This window comes from Lolium rigidum, chromosome 1 (genome assembly GCF_022539505.1).
Source record: "Lolium rigidum isolate FL_2022 chromosome 1, APGP_CSIRO_Lrig_0.1, whole genome shotgun sequence".
Taxonomy (NCBI): domain Eukaryota; kingdom Viridiplantae; phylum Streptophyta; class Magnoliopsida; order Poales; family Poaceae; genus Lolium; species Lolium rigidum.
The window spans coordinates 44856017-44872773 of record NC_061508.1 but is presented as its reverse complement, the minus strand read 5'-3'; the positions used below and the strand labels follow the sequence as shown (position 1 = coordinate 44872773).

Sequence of the window (16757 nt, the reverse complement as noted above, 5' to 3'; positions counted from 1 at the left end):
TCAATGCGACACGAAAGCACTTGACATAAAACCTCCTGTGTGTCCTCAGGAACGTTTGGTCGATATAAGTAGAACAACCGGCTTGTCCTTTGTGTTAAAGAGGATTGGGCCACTTGCTGCAATTATTATTGCCGCCTTTTATTTACTCGCATTTTATTTATTTGCAATATCAAATACTCCTGAAAACCCGTTTGCTAGTGTTTACATAGAATCCTTCATTGAAACTGCTCATCAACACCTTCTGCTTTTCGTTGGGTTCGACACTCTTATTTATCGAAAGTACTACGATACACCCCCTATATTTGTGGGTCATCATTGTCATATTTATAATTTGTAGCCTCATCTTGGAGAAAGTATTGCTCAAGCTTGGGGGAGGCTTAATGAACTCATCCAAGAATATTCCCGATAGTCCGATATTGATAAACTTCTATGTGAGGTTGCCCTCGCATCATAGGGATTTTCTGGATAATTCATCTGAAGGAAGTTTTACTAATAGAACTCAACAAGAAGCAAGGAATTTATTGGATGCTACTGTAATACCTCGTTGCATGGGATCTTGATAAACGTAATGAGCCTCGATTTGATTTTGAATATGAATGTGTAGAAAATTTCTCTACTAATATATTGTTTGAAGAACTGAATGATAGGTTTGGGTTTGATCCTCATATTTTAGTAGAAGTTACTAAATCTTTTGCTAATCATTTGAATGTTCCTAAGAAAGGATTTAAGGTATTTACTGAACCTTTTAAGACTTGACCATATATTGCTAAAGTTGAGAAAAAGGTTCATCAAACCTTATCGGTTATTATTGAAGAATATGTGGAATCTCCTCCATATCTGAACAAGGTAAAAGAAAATTTACTCACCGCTGTTGCAAACAAGAGTGCTAAAAGATGTCATGAGCCTTATGAGCAAATCTCTATGAAGCCTCAAATTTCGTCCATTAATTTTGGCGTTGTCATGAGCTCGTCGTCCTTGTTCACAATGACCGTCATCTCTTGCCCGTACGCGAGGAGGCCGAGGTAGTCCAGGATGTCATCGCGCGCCTCCTTGCTCGAGATGTCATCTTGGCCGATATGCGGCTCCTCGTCTAGGCGTGGTCATCCTCCCCGCCGCCCGCGGGGACCAAAATGGATCGCCTTCGTCCGAGGTTGGGACGCCGGTGGGAGATGCTTCGAAGAAGGGGGGAGATGTAGCGGTATTATATATGTTTTTAATTGCTTTCAAAAATAATATTTTTTAATTAATATTAAATAAAAGAAAATTCCAGATGAAATTGTCGTTGACAAATTCAACTCTTCTTTTCTTCAACAGGGTAAATCAACTCTTGACTTGGCCAATGAAGCTAACCGAAAGGCGCCGCAGCTCCGAATCCATGGAGTGCCGGATCTCCTCAGGCCTCAAGGGAAGAACATATGCTCCACTCCACCGCCGCCGCACAATGGAGCACCCCCGTGTGTATGTATATATAACTCCAGTGTCCAGACGGCAATGAATCAAGACGGGCAAAGAAAGACCACATGGACGCGCTCTTGGAGCAGCTCTCCGCCGTGGCCGACACGGCTGTCGACGGCCGTGGCTTCGACCCGGCCCAGTTTGCCGGCGTCCTGGCGCTCTTCGAGGGCCACGCGCACGCGTGGTGGGCGGCCGCCGAGGCGGAGCACGAGGCGGTGGCCCGCGACACCGAGGCGGCCGTGGTGACCGCTGAGGGGCACCTGAAGGGCGTGATGGACGCGGCCGTGGGCAGGTATCGCGGCTCGTCCGGCCAGGCCGACGCGCTGTCCGCGGCGACGGCGGCCATGGAGACGGCATTCAAGGCGACGTCCGGGACACATCGCTGATCGGTTATCCCTGAAGGCTGGCGCGATCGTAGGTCGAGCAGGAGGAAGGAACGAAAGATTTACGCGCGCAACATCGATCAATATAATTTCTCAAAGAACATCATACGGTAGTACGTGTGTGGCAAGGTTTTGTGATGCCGAGGTCGGTTCATGGCTGTACGCATGGTGGCCGCATCGGCATGTGGTTGATGGCAAGAACCTTGTTCTCTGGTGTCCGTGATCCGATGCCAAGAATCAGGTAGACGTAGCCCGTGAAACCCTTGGAGCGCGCTGATGCAGCGCTACAGTGAAAACGCCAAGGACGCAAGCAAAACCCGCAGCCTAGCCGTTTCCGGCGCAGCAGCTCGCCGTGCCACTCCGACGGCCGGCCTCCCCCATCCGCACTCCCCTTCAGTTTCCGCTCCCCGACCCCAGATTCCCAATTTCCCAAACCCCGCCCCCAAAATTTCGAATCACGCGCCTCCCCTCCCCTCCCCGCTCCCCCCACGCGCCGCCGATGCCGTCCTCCAACCGCCCCTCGCCGCGCGCCGCGACGGAGGACGACGGCGCCGACAGCCCGGCCGCCGACGGCCTCCGCGCCACCCCGCCCCGCCCCAACAAGCGCTCCAAGTCCAGCAGCCGCCGCCGCCGCCGCTCGCCCAACCCTAACCCTAGGCCGCGCCCGGACTACTACGGCACGGAGCCCTCCCGCAAGAGCGAGCGCAAGCGCAAGCCGCGCTCCTTCCCGGACGCCGCGCTGCTCTCGCGGGCGCTCCTCCCGCGCGCCTCCCCGTCCCGCGCCGCCGCCGTCCAGCTCTGGACCGACGCCGACGAGCTCGCGCTGCTCTCGGGCGCGGTCGCCTTCCGCGCGGGCAGCGGCCGGGCCCCGCGCCTCCCGGACACGGGCCCGCTCTTCGAGTCCATCCGCGACTCCCTCTCGCCCCACATCGACCAGTCCAAGGTCTACTACAAGCTCAAGCGCCTCAAGAGCAAGTTCTGCAACACCGCGCTCTCCGCCACCAGCACCGCGCACGACCGCCGCGTCAGGGAACTCTCCGCCGCCATCTGGGCCGCCGACCTCGCCCCCCCTCCACCTCCACCTCCAGCTCTAGCTCTGGAGGAGGCCCACCACGCCGACGACGACGACGACGACGACGACCCTGAAGACGACGACGGGTACGCTCCCCCCAACGTGGCCGTGGGGCCGAGGATGCCCTTGGTCAGCGATCTGCTCGGCGAGTACTGGAAGAGGAACGCCCGCAGCCTGTCCGGCGTGTCGCTGGAGAAGGGTCTGGCGCTGGTCGGCGCCGACGAGGGCAGGGTGGTCGAGGCCAAATGGAGGCGCCAGCTCGACGCCGAGATGCGCTCCCAGGTGCGCCGCCACGACCTCGCAAAGGAGGTCTTCGCCCTGCTCATCGACACCGTCAAAGGCCTCGGGCCTTAAACCGGGGGTACAGGTCCCGCAATCCTCTGCCCTCTGTAAAATTGCATTCTGCAGTTTTTACTTGCCTTGAACTAATATCTCGTTTCGTTTCCTGCTCGTCGTCGTCAGTTTAATACTGGATTAAGGTACTTGTGTGTTGTTCAAACTTAATTGCCAAATTGGCACCTTGTTTTAAGTACTCGTATATCCGGATTTATAGTTCCGTAAACAACATATGCTTGTCTCGTTATGCACAATTCTGGCTTCTTTGTCATCCTTCCCTGTGGCTTATATAATGGTTAAAGAACCTGCTCAGTGATCATTGCAGTAACAAGTTTTGCCGTATTCTTGATAAGCTAGCGTAGGTGTTTGGATCTCTAAACATTAAAACCGCTAGACGATATTCTGTTAAGTTAGTATGGTGTGCTCACTATTGTGATTCAGCAGCTCTCCAGAGTTGATATCTTGCATGCCTGCTTTACTCTACTTAGCAAAGTAGAACTGTAGTGCCAATTTGGTTTCCTCCATTCCTATCTCTAGCATCAGTATTAAGTCAACTTCCGTTTCTGTCAGCATCAAGTCTGCACATTTTCTGGAAATCCTGATGCATTATTGTAAGTACAGATGGGAAGTTCCTACACTGATGCTTGGTCTGTAGAATCATGAGTGGTTCCTTGAGAGTTCAGCGTACCTTTGGCCCAATTAGGTTTATACTTATACCACCTTTTCATCGTTAGTTTAGCATCGTGTTGAATTACAGCCCAATAATTCCCAGTCTAAAAAAGAAATATTAGCACAATATAATTCCAGTAAAAAAAAAAGTTAGAACACAATAATCTACTAATACAGATGCAAGTGGGTCACCATTAGGGTACCATCTGCCCTCTTTGGTTAAAAAAACTGAACTAACTCTTTCAGTGACATCATCAGTGTTGGAAAAGTTAGTTCATTTTTTTCTGAACCAGAGAGGGTAGAGGGTACCCTAATGGTGAGTTGGTGACCCAATTGCATCTTTATCTACCAATATAGTTCAGTCTATTTGCAATGTAGAATACTGTCGGTTTGATTTCCTTCCCATCTGAGCTGCACCTTTATATCCTGGGTCTAGGAGATCATTGCATTAGCACCTTTTGCTGTAGTCTTGATGCGCTAGGTTAGGCATTTGATCAACTTAAATCAATCCGTAAATCTTGTCGGAATTATATATATATTGTGTTAAACTATTGGGATTTAGGTTTTCAAAATAACCCAACTTCTACTCAGTGATCATTACATTAGGAAGTTTTGGCATATTCTTGATGACCTAGGTTAGGTGTTTGGATTTGTAAACATTGAAGCTAGTGCATGGTGTGTTCACTATTGTAATTCAGCTCTCCAAAGCGATAGCTTGCATGGCTGCTTTTACTCTAATTAGCAAAGCAGAACTATATTTGTAATTTTGGTTTATTCCAGTCCTATCTCTACTTCTGTAGCATCAGTATTGAGTAGCCCACTTTCTCTGCAAGCACTAAGTTTACATGTTTTCTCAAAATCCTGATGCACTAATCTAAGTAAAGATGGGAAGGTTCGTACACTAATGCTGGTCTATAGAAAGGTGAGCTGTTCTTTCTGGAGTTGACCTTACCTTTGGCCTTATTAGGTTAGATCATCTTCGTAATTTAGCATCATTTTAAGCTTTAACACAGTAATGTGGTAGTTCAATTTATTCTCCCTGCGATGTTGAACTGTACTAGTGGTTTGATTTCTTTCCCATCCAAACTATATATTCACATCCTAGTTCTTGGAGACCATTGTATTAGAACATTTTGGTCCAGTCTTGGTGCGCTAGTTAGGCATTTGTATCAGTTTAAAACAGTTTGTGTAAATCTTGTTGCAAATATACATGCTGTGCTAAAGTATATGGATTTAGCTTTTCAAAATAATGATAAGCTAGTTGTGTTTATTCTACTTCCAAGTAGAACCGTGTTTACTTGCAAAGTTGAACAAAAAGGAAATATTGAAAGAAGTTAAAATGGAGTTGATCTCAATGTATCACTCTTCAAATGTTGCTTATGGTAGTAAATATTGTCAGAATTATGCAAATTGTGTTGAAGTATTGCGATTCAGATTTTCAAACTAATGGTGTGCTGGCTGTGTTTACTTTGCAAAGTAGAATCGCGTTTGCAGTTTTGTTACCTTGGTAGGTTGAACAAAAATGAAGTATTTGAAACAAGTTAAACTGGAGTTGATGTCAATGTATCACTTTATAAAAAAAATAGTCGTGGTAGTATGAGCAAATGCAATCCTTCATGCTGCAAGATTTCCTTTCCGAGGCAATATAAATTGTCTTAGAATGTTACCCTTTTTGGACAACACACATGGAATTGCTCAGTGAAGAAAATTATCTGTCCACCTAGTGAAGAGAGCCCAACAATTGTATTTATGCCAGAAAACCAACTAAGCTGATGCTGATCAGTTCATGGTCTTTTATGCACTTTTTGCGTCCCCTACTGTCCTACTATTTGGCTTATGTTTAGAGTTCTAAATTTTTACAAGATAGTGCTGCATTGGTTGCTATGACTATTGGATTTAGATCAAATGTTTAGATGTTATATGGATTAACGGTAGTATGGTGCGTTTACAATTGTGAAGCCAGAAGTTAGTATGGTGTGTTTACAATTGTTATTCAGCTCTCCAAAGCGACAGCTTGCATGCCCGCTTTACTCTAATTAGTAAAGTAGAACTATATTTGTAATTTTGGTTCATTCCAATCCTATCTCTAGCATCAGTATTGAGAAGTCCACTTCCTTTTCTGCATGCACTAAGCTTGCATATTTTCTCAAAATCCCGATGCACTAGTTTAAGTGAAGATTTTGGTTTATTACAGTCCTATCTCCAAGCCACATAATAGGGACGCATAAAGCTCATACAAGAGCATTAAGCATCAGTTTAGTTGGTTTCTGGCATAAATACAAATGCTGGGTTGTTTTGACTAGGTTGGCAAATAATTTTCTTTCCCATAGCAGTGACATGTGTCTTATATTGTCCAAAAAAGTACAACATTTTAAGACATTACATTGCCTCGGCAAGGAAATTTTGCAAACATCCGCTCATACTACCACAAGCAACATTTGGAGAGTGATACATTCATATCAATTCCATTTAAACTTGTTTCAGTACTTCCTTTTTGTTCAACTTACCATTAAGGGCCAAACAAACAGCAAACACGGTTCTACTTTGCAAGTAGAATAAACACGACTAGTTTATCATTATGTTGGAATGCTAAATTCTACGAATTTAACACAATACGTATATTTGCAACAAGATTTACACGAACTGTTTTAAACTGATCCAAATGCTTCGACTACTGCACCAAGACTGAACCAAAATGTTTTAATGCAATGGTCTCCAAGAACTAGGATGCGAATGTATAGCTTGGATGTGAAAGAAATCAAAGCACCTGCACAGTTCTACATTGCAAGTAGAATAAACTGGACTATCACATTATTATGTTAAAGCTTAAGGTTATGCTAAATAACGATGAAAAGATGATCTAACCTAAAAATGCCAAAGGTAAGCTGAACTGCAGAAAGAACTGCTCACCTTTGACTTTTCTACAAAACAACATCAGTATATGAACCTTCCCATCTTTACTTCGATTGGTGCATCAGAATTTTGAAAAACATGAAAACTTAGTGCTTGCAGAAAAGAAAGTAGACTACTAAATACTGATGCTAGGTTTGGAGTTTTAAATTTTTGCAAAACTAGTGCTTCAGCTATTGCCGTTTGAAGAGAAAATTGACTACTGGATATATATCTAATGGTTAGATGTAATATGGATTGATCAAGTATTCATGTCTTATGTGTTGGAGATGCATTATTTGTACACATCAGCGTGTCAGTTCAAGAAAATTATTCACACCACAAGTTTATGGTGTTCAGTGACATCAATAGCAAGGATTGCCTGAATCTATCATGCTGTTTCAGTGCGGAGCCGCAAGGTCATAAGTGGTTTCTTCTTTAGGTATCGGGCGAATCTGCTTCGCCTGAGGTTTCCTCGAAACATTCATGGACCCAAGGCACTACCTTTTTTGTGCCTTGCATGATTATCTCGGTGGGTCGCTTTAGTCTAACCTAGATGCAGTCCTACCTTAGCTACTCAAGTTTGAATGCATACCACATAGGATGGTTATCTACCATTTAGTCCCTTTTCGTGGTGGATCACGAAAGTCCATATCCCTACTGTGTCTCTTTTACAGCCAGTCATGTAAACCCATTTAGTTGTCACCACATGTAATCCATCTTGTGGGATGTTACCTTGTTTCTTACGCATGAACCACCATCATTGCAAGATTTGCCATGCAGAGTGTTGCCTCCTGAGATCACCTGCAACGCTTTGCTTTTCCTTCTTGTCATACATGTCAGCTTTGTTGTGTGAACTCTTGTAGTGACCAATCTTTCTTGTTTTGTCATGATATTAGTATGTGGATGTGAATGGGATCTGTGGAGTTAGTTCACGTTTATTCATCACGAAGTGCGTTTCTGTTTCACCTGTACGCACAAGCTTAGCACACGTCTTTTATGTGTTCCATATTGCAACTCTGAATACACACTATAGGGGTTAGTCCTTTTGTAAGTTATAGCCAAATGAAACTGTACTAAGAGAATCAAAATTCTAGTTAGTACAATAATAATATTGTACGTGGTAAAGGCTATGATGTCGGTTATTGAAATGATTGTGTTAATTGAAAATTGACATGCATATGTGCTTGTTGGTTGTATTTTTTATTTGGAAGCACCCCATAAAGTTCTAACACAAGTTCCTCAAAAGCCTAAATACACCAAAAGAACATAGCGACCACAATTTTTAAATACAGCAATTGTATTATGACTTCGTGTGTCTTCGTAGCCCTCATGCAAATCAAAACTAACCAATCTGAGTAGAGAGGAGAGGACCCACTAGCCAATGCCAGCCACAATAAATCCTTTGGTGGGTAGCATTTTACCATGGTTTCTCCTCATGCTCTGTGACATCATGATCACAGTTGGGACACATATCCTACTTCATAACGTGGCCAATCTGCTTGTGTGTCAATGCTCCCCAGTCCCCACTAATTTGGGCTTTATAACCCATCCACATGATTAACATGGGTTATAGGCCAGATTTGTCCGCCTGAAGTTTGGGGCTCGAAGTCAAGTGGGCCCATGGGCTGGACCCACAAGTCCATTCCATTTTTTGCTTTTACGTGATACTGTGTTGAGTTTCACATGGGCCACTTTGCTTCCTAGCCTCTTACCGTAAGCTTTGTTTAGCCTTAAATTATTGGCCTTACAAATCAACATTGCACGTTTTAGTATTTTGATTGCATACACTGATACGCCCATACGAGCCTGACACACTAGTGACATCTAGGCTCTCTGGCATTCTAAGTCTAGTGCCAAGTCGAGGACATGTTTGGAAGGTTTTAGGAATCCTTTGAGAATTTGGCTTGTTGAAGAAGTTGGTGACGGGGTATTTCGATTTAGTGTAAAGGGGTGCCAACTGCCAAGTCATGAATTATATTTGATAGTGGGATATTAGATCTGCAATCTGCATACTTATAGTGGCAAATCATTACCTTTTCCTAAATTTAATAGTGGCCATGGGCTGCATGCACCTTGGTTGGAAAGTAAATCCCGGAAATTCATAAATGTAATACATATGCATTATGCCTGTACTATTACACACCTCTAACATCTGAGTCAACTTTGCCTACGCCTAGAAAATGTCCAAAATGATAGCATTGAACCATGTACTACACCTATTTGTCATTTCTGGACCGTGGTTCTTGGTGTGGGGAGGAGGGGGAGGCAGGTTTGATAAATGATTCTTTTTTGCAAATGCATACCAAATTACATGTAATATATCCATGATTTGTATCTGTTGTTTTGTGGAAATTTGCATCACATGTTTATCTTCTAAGTCATGGATGGTATAAAGCTTTCAATTGCTACTTTCATTATTTAACAAAATGCATAAGAAAAAGGCAGCAGTTTGATTTTTTTTGCAATGTATAGCAAAGTACATGTAAAATATCCATGATTTCATTCTATTGTTTCTTGGAATATTGCACCACCATGTTCATGTTGTAATTCATGAATGATATAAAGCTTTCAAGTGCTACCTTTATTATTTACAAGATGAATGAGGAAGAAAAATCAACAATCCCCTTAGAAAACAACGGGAAATTAAGAGTTATCATACTACACCTGCATCTAAATACTCTTGCATTTCTTACCAAAAGTTTTTCTCCAATACATTGCAACTTCACAATTTGTGAGGTATCATTTCCCAATTATGCTTATTTTGACCCACACATTCCTACTTTGTGGCTTCAATTGCAAGATAAATGGAATGTATTTTGGCCACATCAAATCTTATAATATGATGCTATGTATGCGGTATGGTAAAAGTTGCATGGAGTTTCAAACAGAAGAAGAAAGTATAATTAAGTAACAAATTATAATCTGTCACGTGGTTGTGCTCTTTGTCTGGCATCTGGAATAGAACTGGATAGATCTGTAGGGGATATAGACCTCAGATAATGTAGGAGGATGGATATGTCAGACAAGAATAGCAGAGAGTGAATTACTTAGAATAGTTTTTCGGTGCAAATGTTCGTCTTGCCTCCAGGTCTCTTGGATTATCATGTTTATACACATGGGCATTAATGTTCGAAGTAAAAAACCTGAACTGAACTTTTGACTGGGAGCCTATGGTACATAAACTTCAACATTTTTATTGGGATGTAGCCAAGAAAATGTGAATAGTTATCCTGTTCAATTTCTCTTGATTTTCGTGCAGTTCCTGGTTTGTTCTTTCTAAGTGAATTATAGAATGGCAAATCTTTTTAAAATGCACCTACCGGGATGTATGGTCTACAAATGAATACTGGTTACAACAGCATCAGAGTTCATCGGGTGGGGTCAACGACGAATACAATGGAACCTGTTTTTTTTACTAACTCTCTAGCTGCCAAACAAAGAATACTTAATCCAAGCAAAAAAACAGGTTAGCCCTTGCTGTGGCGCTCAGAGCAGAGGGGCACAGCATGCAGCGGCCGCAGCAACCAGGCGTAATCAGCATGCAGCGAGCAGCTAGGACCAACCAGGAGCACCATCAGAGCGGCCAGGGAAGCACGGCTGCAGGAGGCTAGTAACGGCTGACCACATGAGGCTGGTGGAAGGCTGGGGTGGAGCTTCAACGGGTGCCGGGAAGCTGGTAGGTGGCTGGAGTCAGCTGAGCTCTGGCAGGTTACGGGCTTACGGCTGCTGGCAAGCTAGGATGGAGCTATAGACAGCAGGTCTTGGCGTCCGACTGCAGGGGCAGGTAGAGTTGGAGCCGGAACCAGTGGGCAATGGGCATGATGTAGCAAGCGTGTGGAGGCGGGTGTGGTTTCGGTAATTGATCTGGTGACCAGCTTGCTTTGATCTGGATGGGGGTTAACTCGATCAGGATATATTGATCTCATGTGAGAATTCAAGATGTAACCGAGGAAAAAACCCACTGTGCGTGTTGGGAGGAGCAGGCTTTGCGTGTACGCTGAAAAACCCTAGGCCATCACCGTGTGAGGAAAATATGCAACTTGTGTTTCCATGAGGCCATAGGCCGATATGTGGGCACGCACGAGTGATAAATATGCAGAAAACCCTTTATACGACAGATATAATACTCCGTACATGGAAAGTAAAAACAGAAATATCTTCTACTGGGATATTTTGCCTGGACAGTTCGATACTCAATAAAAACTATTTTCTCCTCTAAGCAATTGCCTCATTGTACTCAATACTAACTATTTTATCCTCTCTTCTTAGAATGATAGAGGTGTTTTCCCTGTAAATATCTTGTAAAATGTCTAGCCTTGATAGAATCTTACAAGCTATTTTTTCTTGCTGCATATGGTGTTTGGCTTTAGAAGTACTAGTCAAAAGTAGTGACCCAATATGGTATAGACCAACACGTGGCGAATATGTGTATGTCTGACAGTTGGGGGTAATGAACAGATGCTGCTACAATAATACTATTTGCGTCTTTTTGGTGTTATTTCCCAAATTGTTATGTGTACATCATTTCATTGTGAGACATATTGCCTTAGAAACTTGTCCTATCTATCCCATGAAAATAGGCCCAAGTTGTACTTTTGCAGTTTTTGTTTGTAGCAAACTGCTTCTAAAGCTATTTCCTTTTTGCAGGTGCTGTTCGGTGGAGTATATAGCTGGATACGTAGGTACAATGTCTATTTTGCAGGCTGATCAACCATCCCGTACTTGGTTGCTGACCACAAGGCCTTAACACGGCGTCTACTGTGTCAATTCATCCCTAATTAAGTGGAACTAGCTATTACTTTTGCAAGATGCTTAGGTGTGGACTTTGGAGACAATTATTTTGCTAATCTGCTCGGCCTTATGTTCTGGATATGCTAAGGAAGCTAGGTGCACGACAATGACAGCTTTCAGCATTCATTTTCTGTAAATCGTTTGCTAACTATCGCCTATGATGCTAGATGTGTTTGAGATGCCAGGATGCAACATGTCAGTATGTCCAGAGTCGTGATATTGCATCAGCTCATGGCACTTTATTCTGCTGGAGATGTATGGTTTGACTCACACTGAAAGTGTTGTTGCATGAGAGTTACTCCACCAGTTCAGCGTGCTGCTTAAATCGTTTAAGCACAAGATGTATTTTGCTCTCGGGGGCTTGTCATTGGTGATAGAATAGCTTTCATGTCAGGATTGTCATGGTGGATTGTGTGTTTTACCTTGGATTACTTCAGAGTTGCATCTGAGTGCATATATGCATCTTGTTTTCCATCTTGGTGCTGCCCTCCTTGCGGATGCATTTTATCAACCTAGCTCCGTTTTTTCTTCCAGTGAATGAAGTACAGACTAATCACGGTAGAAATATTCCTAATCAAGTTTGTTCAGACTTTTGACAATGACAGCTATCAGCTTCAGTCTTGATGTTATGCTCTCTGTAAATCATTTGTAAGGGGAAATGTTTGCATCAGAGTTCACTCTATCCATTCAACACATTACTAACTTTTCAGGCGCAAGATGTATTACCTTAGCAGGCCTGCCATTGGTGATATAATAGCTGTCATGTGAGGACTGGTACTGGAGGATTGTATTTTGCCTTGTTGAGTTATGGGATTGGTGGATTATCTCTGGACGAGTAGCACCTGAGTGCAAAGATGCATCCCTTCCTCCAACTTGGTGCTCCTTGGGGATGCATTGCACCAACCTGGCGCTGGTTCGCCATCAGTAAAGCAACTACAAACTTATCATGACAAAAAATATTCCTAATCAAGTTTGTTCAGACTTTCGAAATGCTTCCTTTGCTGTTTCCATTATGCACATATGTTGTTGAACACTTGCAATGCTACTCAGAGAAGTCAGACTGACTGGTACTTCCTATCCATTATGGCCATTGTCACATATATTATTGTGCACCTAAAGTCGCATAATCAGAGACCATATTCCTTTTGAAGACCACTGGTGGATAACTAGATGTGCACCGAAGGAGGCAGCAGCTGGTCCACGGCCACTAGCTGCCCTCCAGGCCGTTACTGGCGCATGTTGTCAGGTGGGATCCCCACAGCGATCAGTGTCTGAACATAACATAAACCTTTGCTATGTACTACCTGGCCACTTCATCTTAGAACCAGCCGGTAGAATATGACTTGGTTACTTGTTTCGTGCGATGCACGATGAGTTTCATGCAAATTTGATTGATCAACCACTATATTCTAGTTGATCTTATTCAGTATAGTACAATAATGTATACATCAACTTGTGCAGCCGCATTTTCATTACATAATGGATGATAATCTCTTTCCGGCCACACGACCTAAATATATTTGGAAATTGTGTCTCGTGGCTCAGATAAAGAGCAAAAAAGGGCTACCAAAATAAGGGGAAAACAACTGGGTCTTAGTGGTCTGTGTCCTATACTCTAATGCGCCATGTTAATCATCATGAATTACGCGGAAAACTCGCGGTGTCTGCCATCGATGTATACGTCCACTACTACAAGGCAATGCAAGCTAGAGTGGTACTTGTGTGTTGTCGGTCACTTCTACACACTTGACCACGTCGCCACGTTCCTTCCACGTAAGTATGTTCTTATAGATATGCATATGCTTTTGTGATCCGCAGGGTCGATTGATCCGGCCGCCAATGGGCACATGATCAGTGGCCAGTGTACGTGTGACTACTGACCCTTTTTTTGTTTGACAAACTTGTGACTACTGACTACCCATCCCATTATCGGATCTGGTGTGGATACTATTCTTGGAAAATTAACAAGGAAGATAGTTGGATGGAAGAATCATCGTGAGTACTGACTAGTGTCACTAGCTAGCCAGTGCATTTCCTCCTGTTAAACTGTTAATATGACAAACAACTTGCAAAATCTCTTATTAGAAGAAATTAAACTTTACCAATTCGTCAGTCAGGCCCCTATTGGCCGGCCAGTTGAGTACCAACATGTTGCTAGGCAGCTGTCGGAGAACATATCTAGTGATACAATCTTTTCAGTAACAACGGTGTGAGGGTGTCCAACTAGATGATCATCAACAGGATACGAATACTGGGGGAGAACATATTCTCATGCATGTGAGGCCATCGAGCCGACGATGATTATCTCTTCAAACTAGTTGCTAGAGATATCATGGCCAAACTAACACTAGAAATGAGTGTTTTCGGCTGAAAGGAGATGTTTGGGCCCCTTGGTCTTTTCTCTATGAAAATGACACTCCTTCCCATACCGTATTCTGAGGATTTTTTTTTTGATATGAATCATCGTATAATTTTTCAAAAAATATATTTATGAAAAAACCATAAAATATTATAGTAAGGCATGGAAAGATATAAGGAAGCATATTATAAAATTTCAATCAAATAGGAGATTACATCAACTCAAATTTGTACGAATAATTATTTCTCCTTCCCTTTCCAGTTCTGATTTCTTTTTCAGAATTTCGTCTCTTATTTTCCTTAGTAAGTAATTCAAATTTTGTTTTGGGATTCTTATGGCACTGCGGATCAATGCAGTGTCAGTCTCCTTTTTTATTCTAGATTTTTCATGAGCATATACACCATATTTCGATGTTAGTATCACAATATTACTGACATAATCCCTCCATTTTAATAAGGTGTATAAATTTAGTAAAAAGTCAACGCCTCCTAAGTTTGAACAATGTTATAGATAAAAATAGGAATATTAATGGTACCAAATTGATATTGATAGATTCATCGTAAAATGTATTTTGATAATATATATTTGTTCAATATTGTAGATGTTGATATTTTCTTCTATATTGGTCAAACTAGTAGATGTTCAATATTGTAGATGTTCTTTGGCTTTTACTAAATTTATAAATCTTATTTATTTAAATGGAGGTAGTATATGTTATCCTGTAAGTGCCTTTATAGGTCGCACCGAACATGTGTTCCGAATTAATTAGCCGATACCAAAAGTCGAAAACTCGAAGCCGTGCGAGGCATATACAACTTTAGGATAACATTATTTAGAATGTACATTTTGTAGTGTTATCTTGTAAATATGCTTTTTGTGCATGATTATTGCTACACCTCAGCAATCCATTTATGGAGTGTAATCCAGTTGACATTTATTTACTGGTTAATATTACTACTTAAACTGATGGAGGCACCACCTCTTTTTCTCTATGTACAAAAATTACTATATTTCTATCCAATTATGTCTAGAGGTTTCTTGAGGTCAACAAACTAAGAACACTTTAGCTAGCTAGACGCAGAAGTTTCAGATTCCTATGTCTCTCCTAGGGTGAGACCTATATCATGCAAATCCTAACAAGAGCGCACCAGATATATATGCATGCGTCCATGCATCAGCATCCACTAGCCAAAGGGGCAGCCGGTCTTTGTTGATTAATTGCTGCCACCATTACTTGCTACCAGTTAGGTGGATGATTTGCTTTGCTTCCTTGCTCCTCTCACACGAGGCGATCGGCGGCATCGAGACGCAAAGCTTTGGCGTATTTTTGAGAAAAGGAGATGCACTCTCAAGCCCAGCTAACTTCACATTACTACTAGCTAGTTAGGTGCCACAAGAAACCATGGTGCTTCCGCTGTTGTTTTCCATCTGTAGGAAAGAAGGGGCGGAGAAACTCCTCGTCATTTTCTCTCTTTGGAAAGAGAGGGACATGGATCTCATAATCGTATCCTTCCTTTTGTGTTATAGCGCTAGGTGAAACGAACGCATGCACGGAGAGATCAGGTTATCGTGCTTATTGTTTTTTGCGCATAACACATGCGAAGAACATGACCATCCGTCACTACTACTAGAAAAACATGCTTCCGTGATTGATTTTTGCTGATGATCGCTCGGCGGTGAGATGCAACGGTGACAATCAACAAACCTTTAGTCGATACACACTAAAGGCTTTTATTCACCGATGAATGCCCTTTGTTGGGACATGTAGAGATAAACAAAAACTTTTCTACGTGATACTTCCAAGATCTAGCTGAGGTAGAACACCATGAGATTACCACTAGACACACAGGTGCAAAAACTTGGCGAAGCGCGTCGGAGCAGTGCAGTCTCGATTTGATCTAATCCTACGATCGATGAAGTGTTGAACGTACAACACCTCTGCCCGGTACCCACATGTACGAGGAGGAGCACCAACGATGGACTGGTAGGTCCATATCGGGGGGGGGGGGTGAGGCTAGGATTTCCAACACATGGAATGACAAAAAATATCGATGTATAGATTAACTCTAATTGTACCGTACCGTGCTGTATACGTGTATGTTTGTTACACCCTTGTATTGTTGACATATATAAAGAGATCGATGCCACACCCCCTTTGGGATGTCGAGCATCTTCCCCACATACAATTACATGGTATCAGCCTAATTCGGTCCTAGGTCATGCCATCTTCCGCCACGGTGACTTCCACCATCGCCGACCTTCTGCCCGGCTCTTCTTCGACTTCGGTCCTTGCCAGTGGGTAGCCCTATGGCCTCATCCACTTTTGGAACCTCATCCCCATCAAGATCTCCGCTGCCAACCATCTGTTGTGGCGCGCGCAGGTCGTCCCCTTGCTCACGAGAAACCTCTTCCACGACTATATCGAGGGTACATATCCGTGCACCTCCTCCACCGTCTCCGTCCCCAAGGAAGGGGGCGTACCTGACATCCGCCTCAACCCTTTGTTTGTGGCCTGAGTGTAGCAAGATCACACCATCTTGATGGACTTCCTCACCTCCTCCTGCCTGAGATTGACGCCATGATCATGTTCCGCCAAACCTCTGCCGAGGCATGGAACCTCATCAAGCACATCTTCGCATCTCAGTCCTATGTGCGTTCCACTCAACTCTAGTCCGAAGTTGGCAAGACAAAGAATCTCGATCTCTCTGCCTTGGTCTAGTACACCAAGCTCAAGACCCTCTCGGGCATGCTGGCGTCTATCGGTCAACCCCTCCGCCCTCAGGAGTTACATTGTTTTGTC

The 16757-nt window shown here is 43.2% G+C and overlaps 2 protein-coding genes across 3 annotated transcripts; both read left to right on the top strand.

Moving 5' to 3' along the window:
• The first annotated feature begins 1520 nt into the window (after positions 1 to 1520).
• Positions 1521 to 1841, top strand: LOC124707387. Its single transcript, XM_047239045.1, has one exon. The coding sequence runs from the start codon at positions 1521 to 1523 to the stop codon at positions 1839 to 1841; it is 321 nt and encodes a 106-aa protein (XP_047095001.1).
• Positions 1842 to 2337: 496 nt separating this feature from the next.
• Positions 2338 to 11904, top strand: LOC124672152 (STOREKEEPER protein-like). Of its 2 annotated transcripts, none has more exons than XM_047208429.1 (2): positions 2338 to 3271; positions 11455 to 11904. In XM_047208429.1, the coding sequence occupies exon 1, from the start codon at positions 2338 to 2340 to the stop codon at positions 3262 to 3264; it is 927 nt and encodes a 308-aa protein (XP_047064385.1). In that variant the 3' UTR covers positions 3265 to 3271; positions 11455 to 11904. The 2 variants fall into 2 exon arrangements, with proteins under 2 accessions (XP_047064385.1, XP_047064391.1); XM_047208435.1 differs by having other exon boundaries at positions 2338 to 3277.
• The last annotated feature ends 4853 nt before the right edge of the window (positions 11905 to 16757 follow it).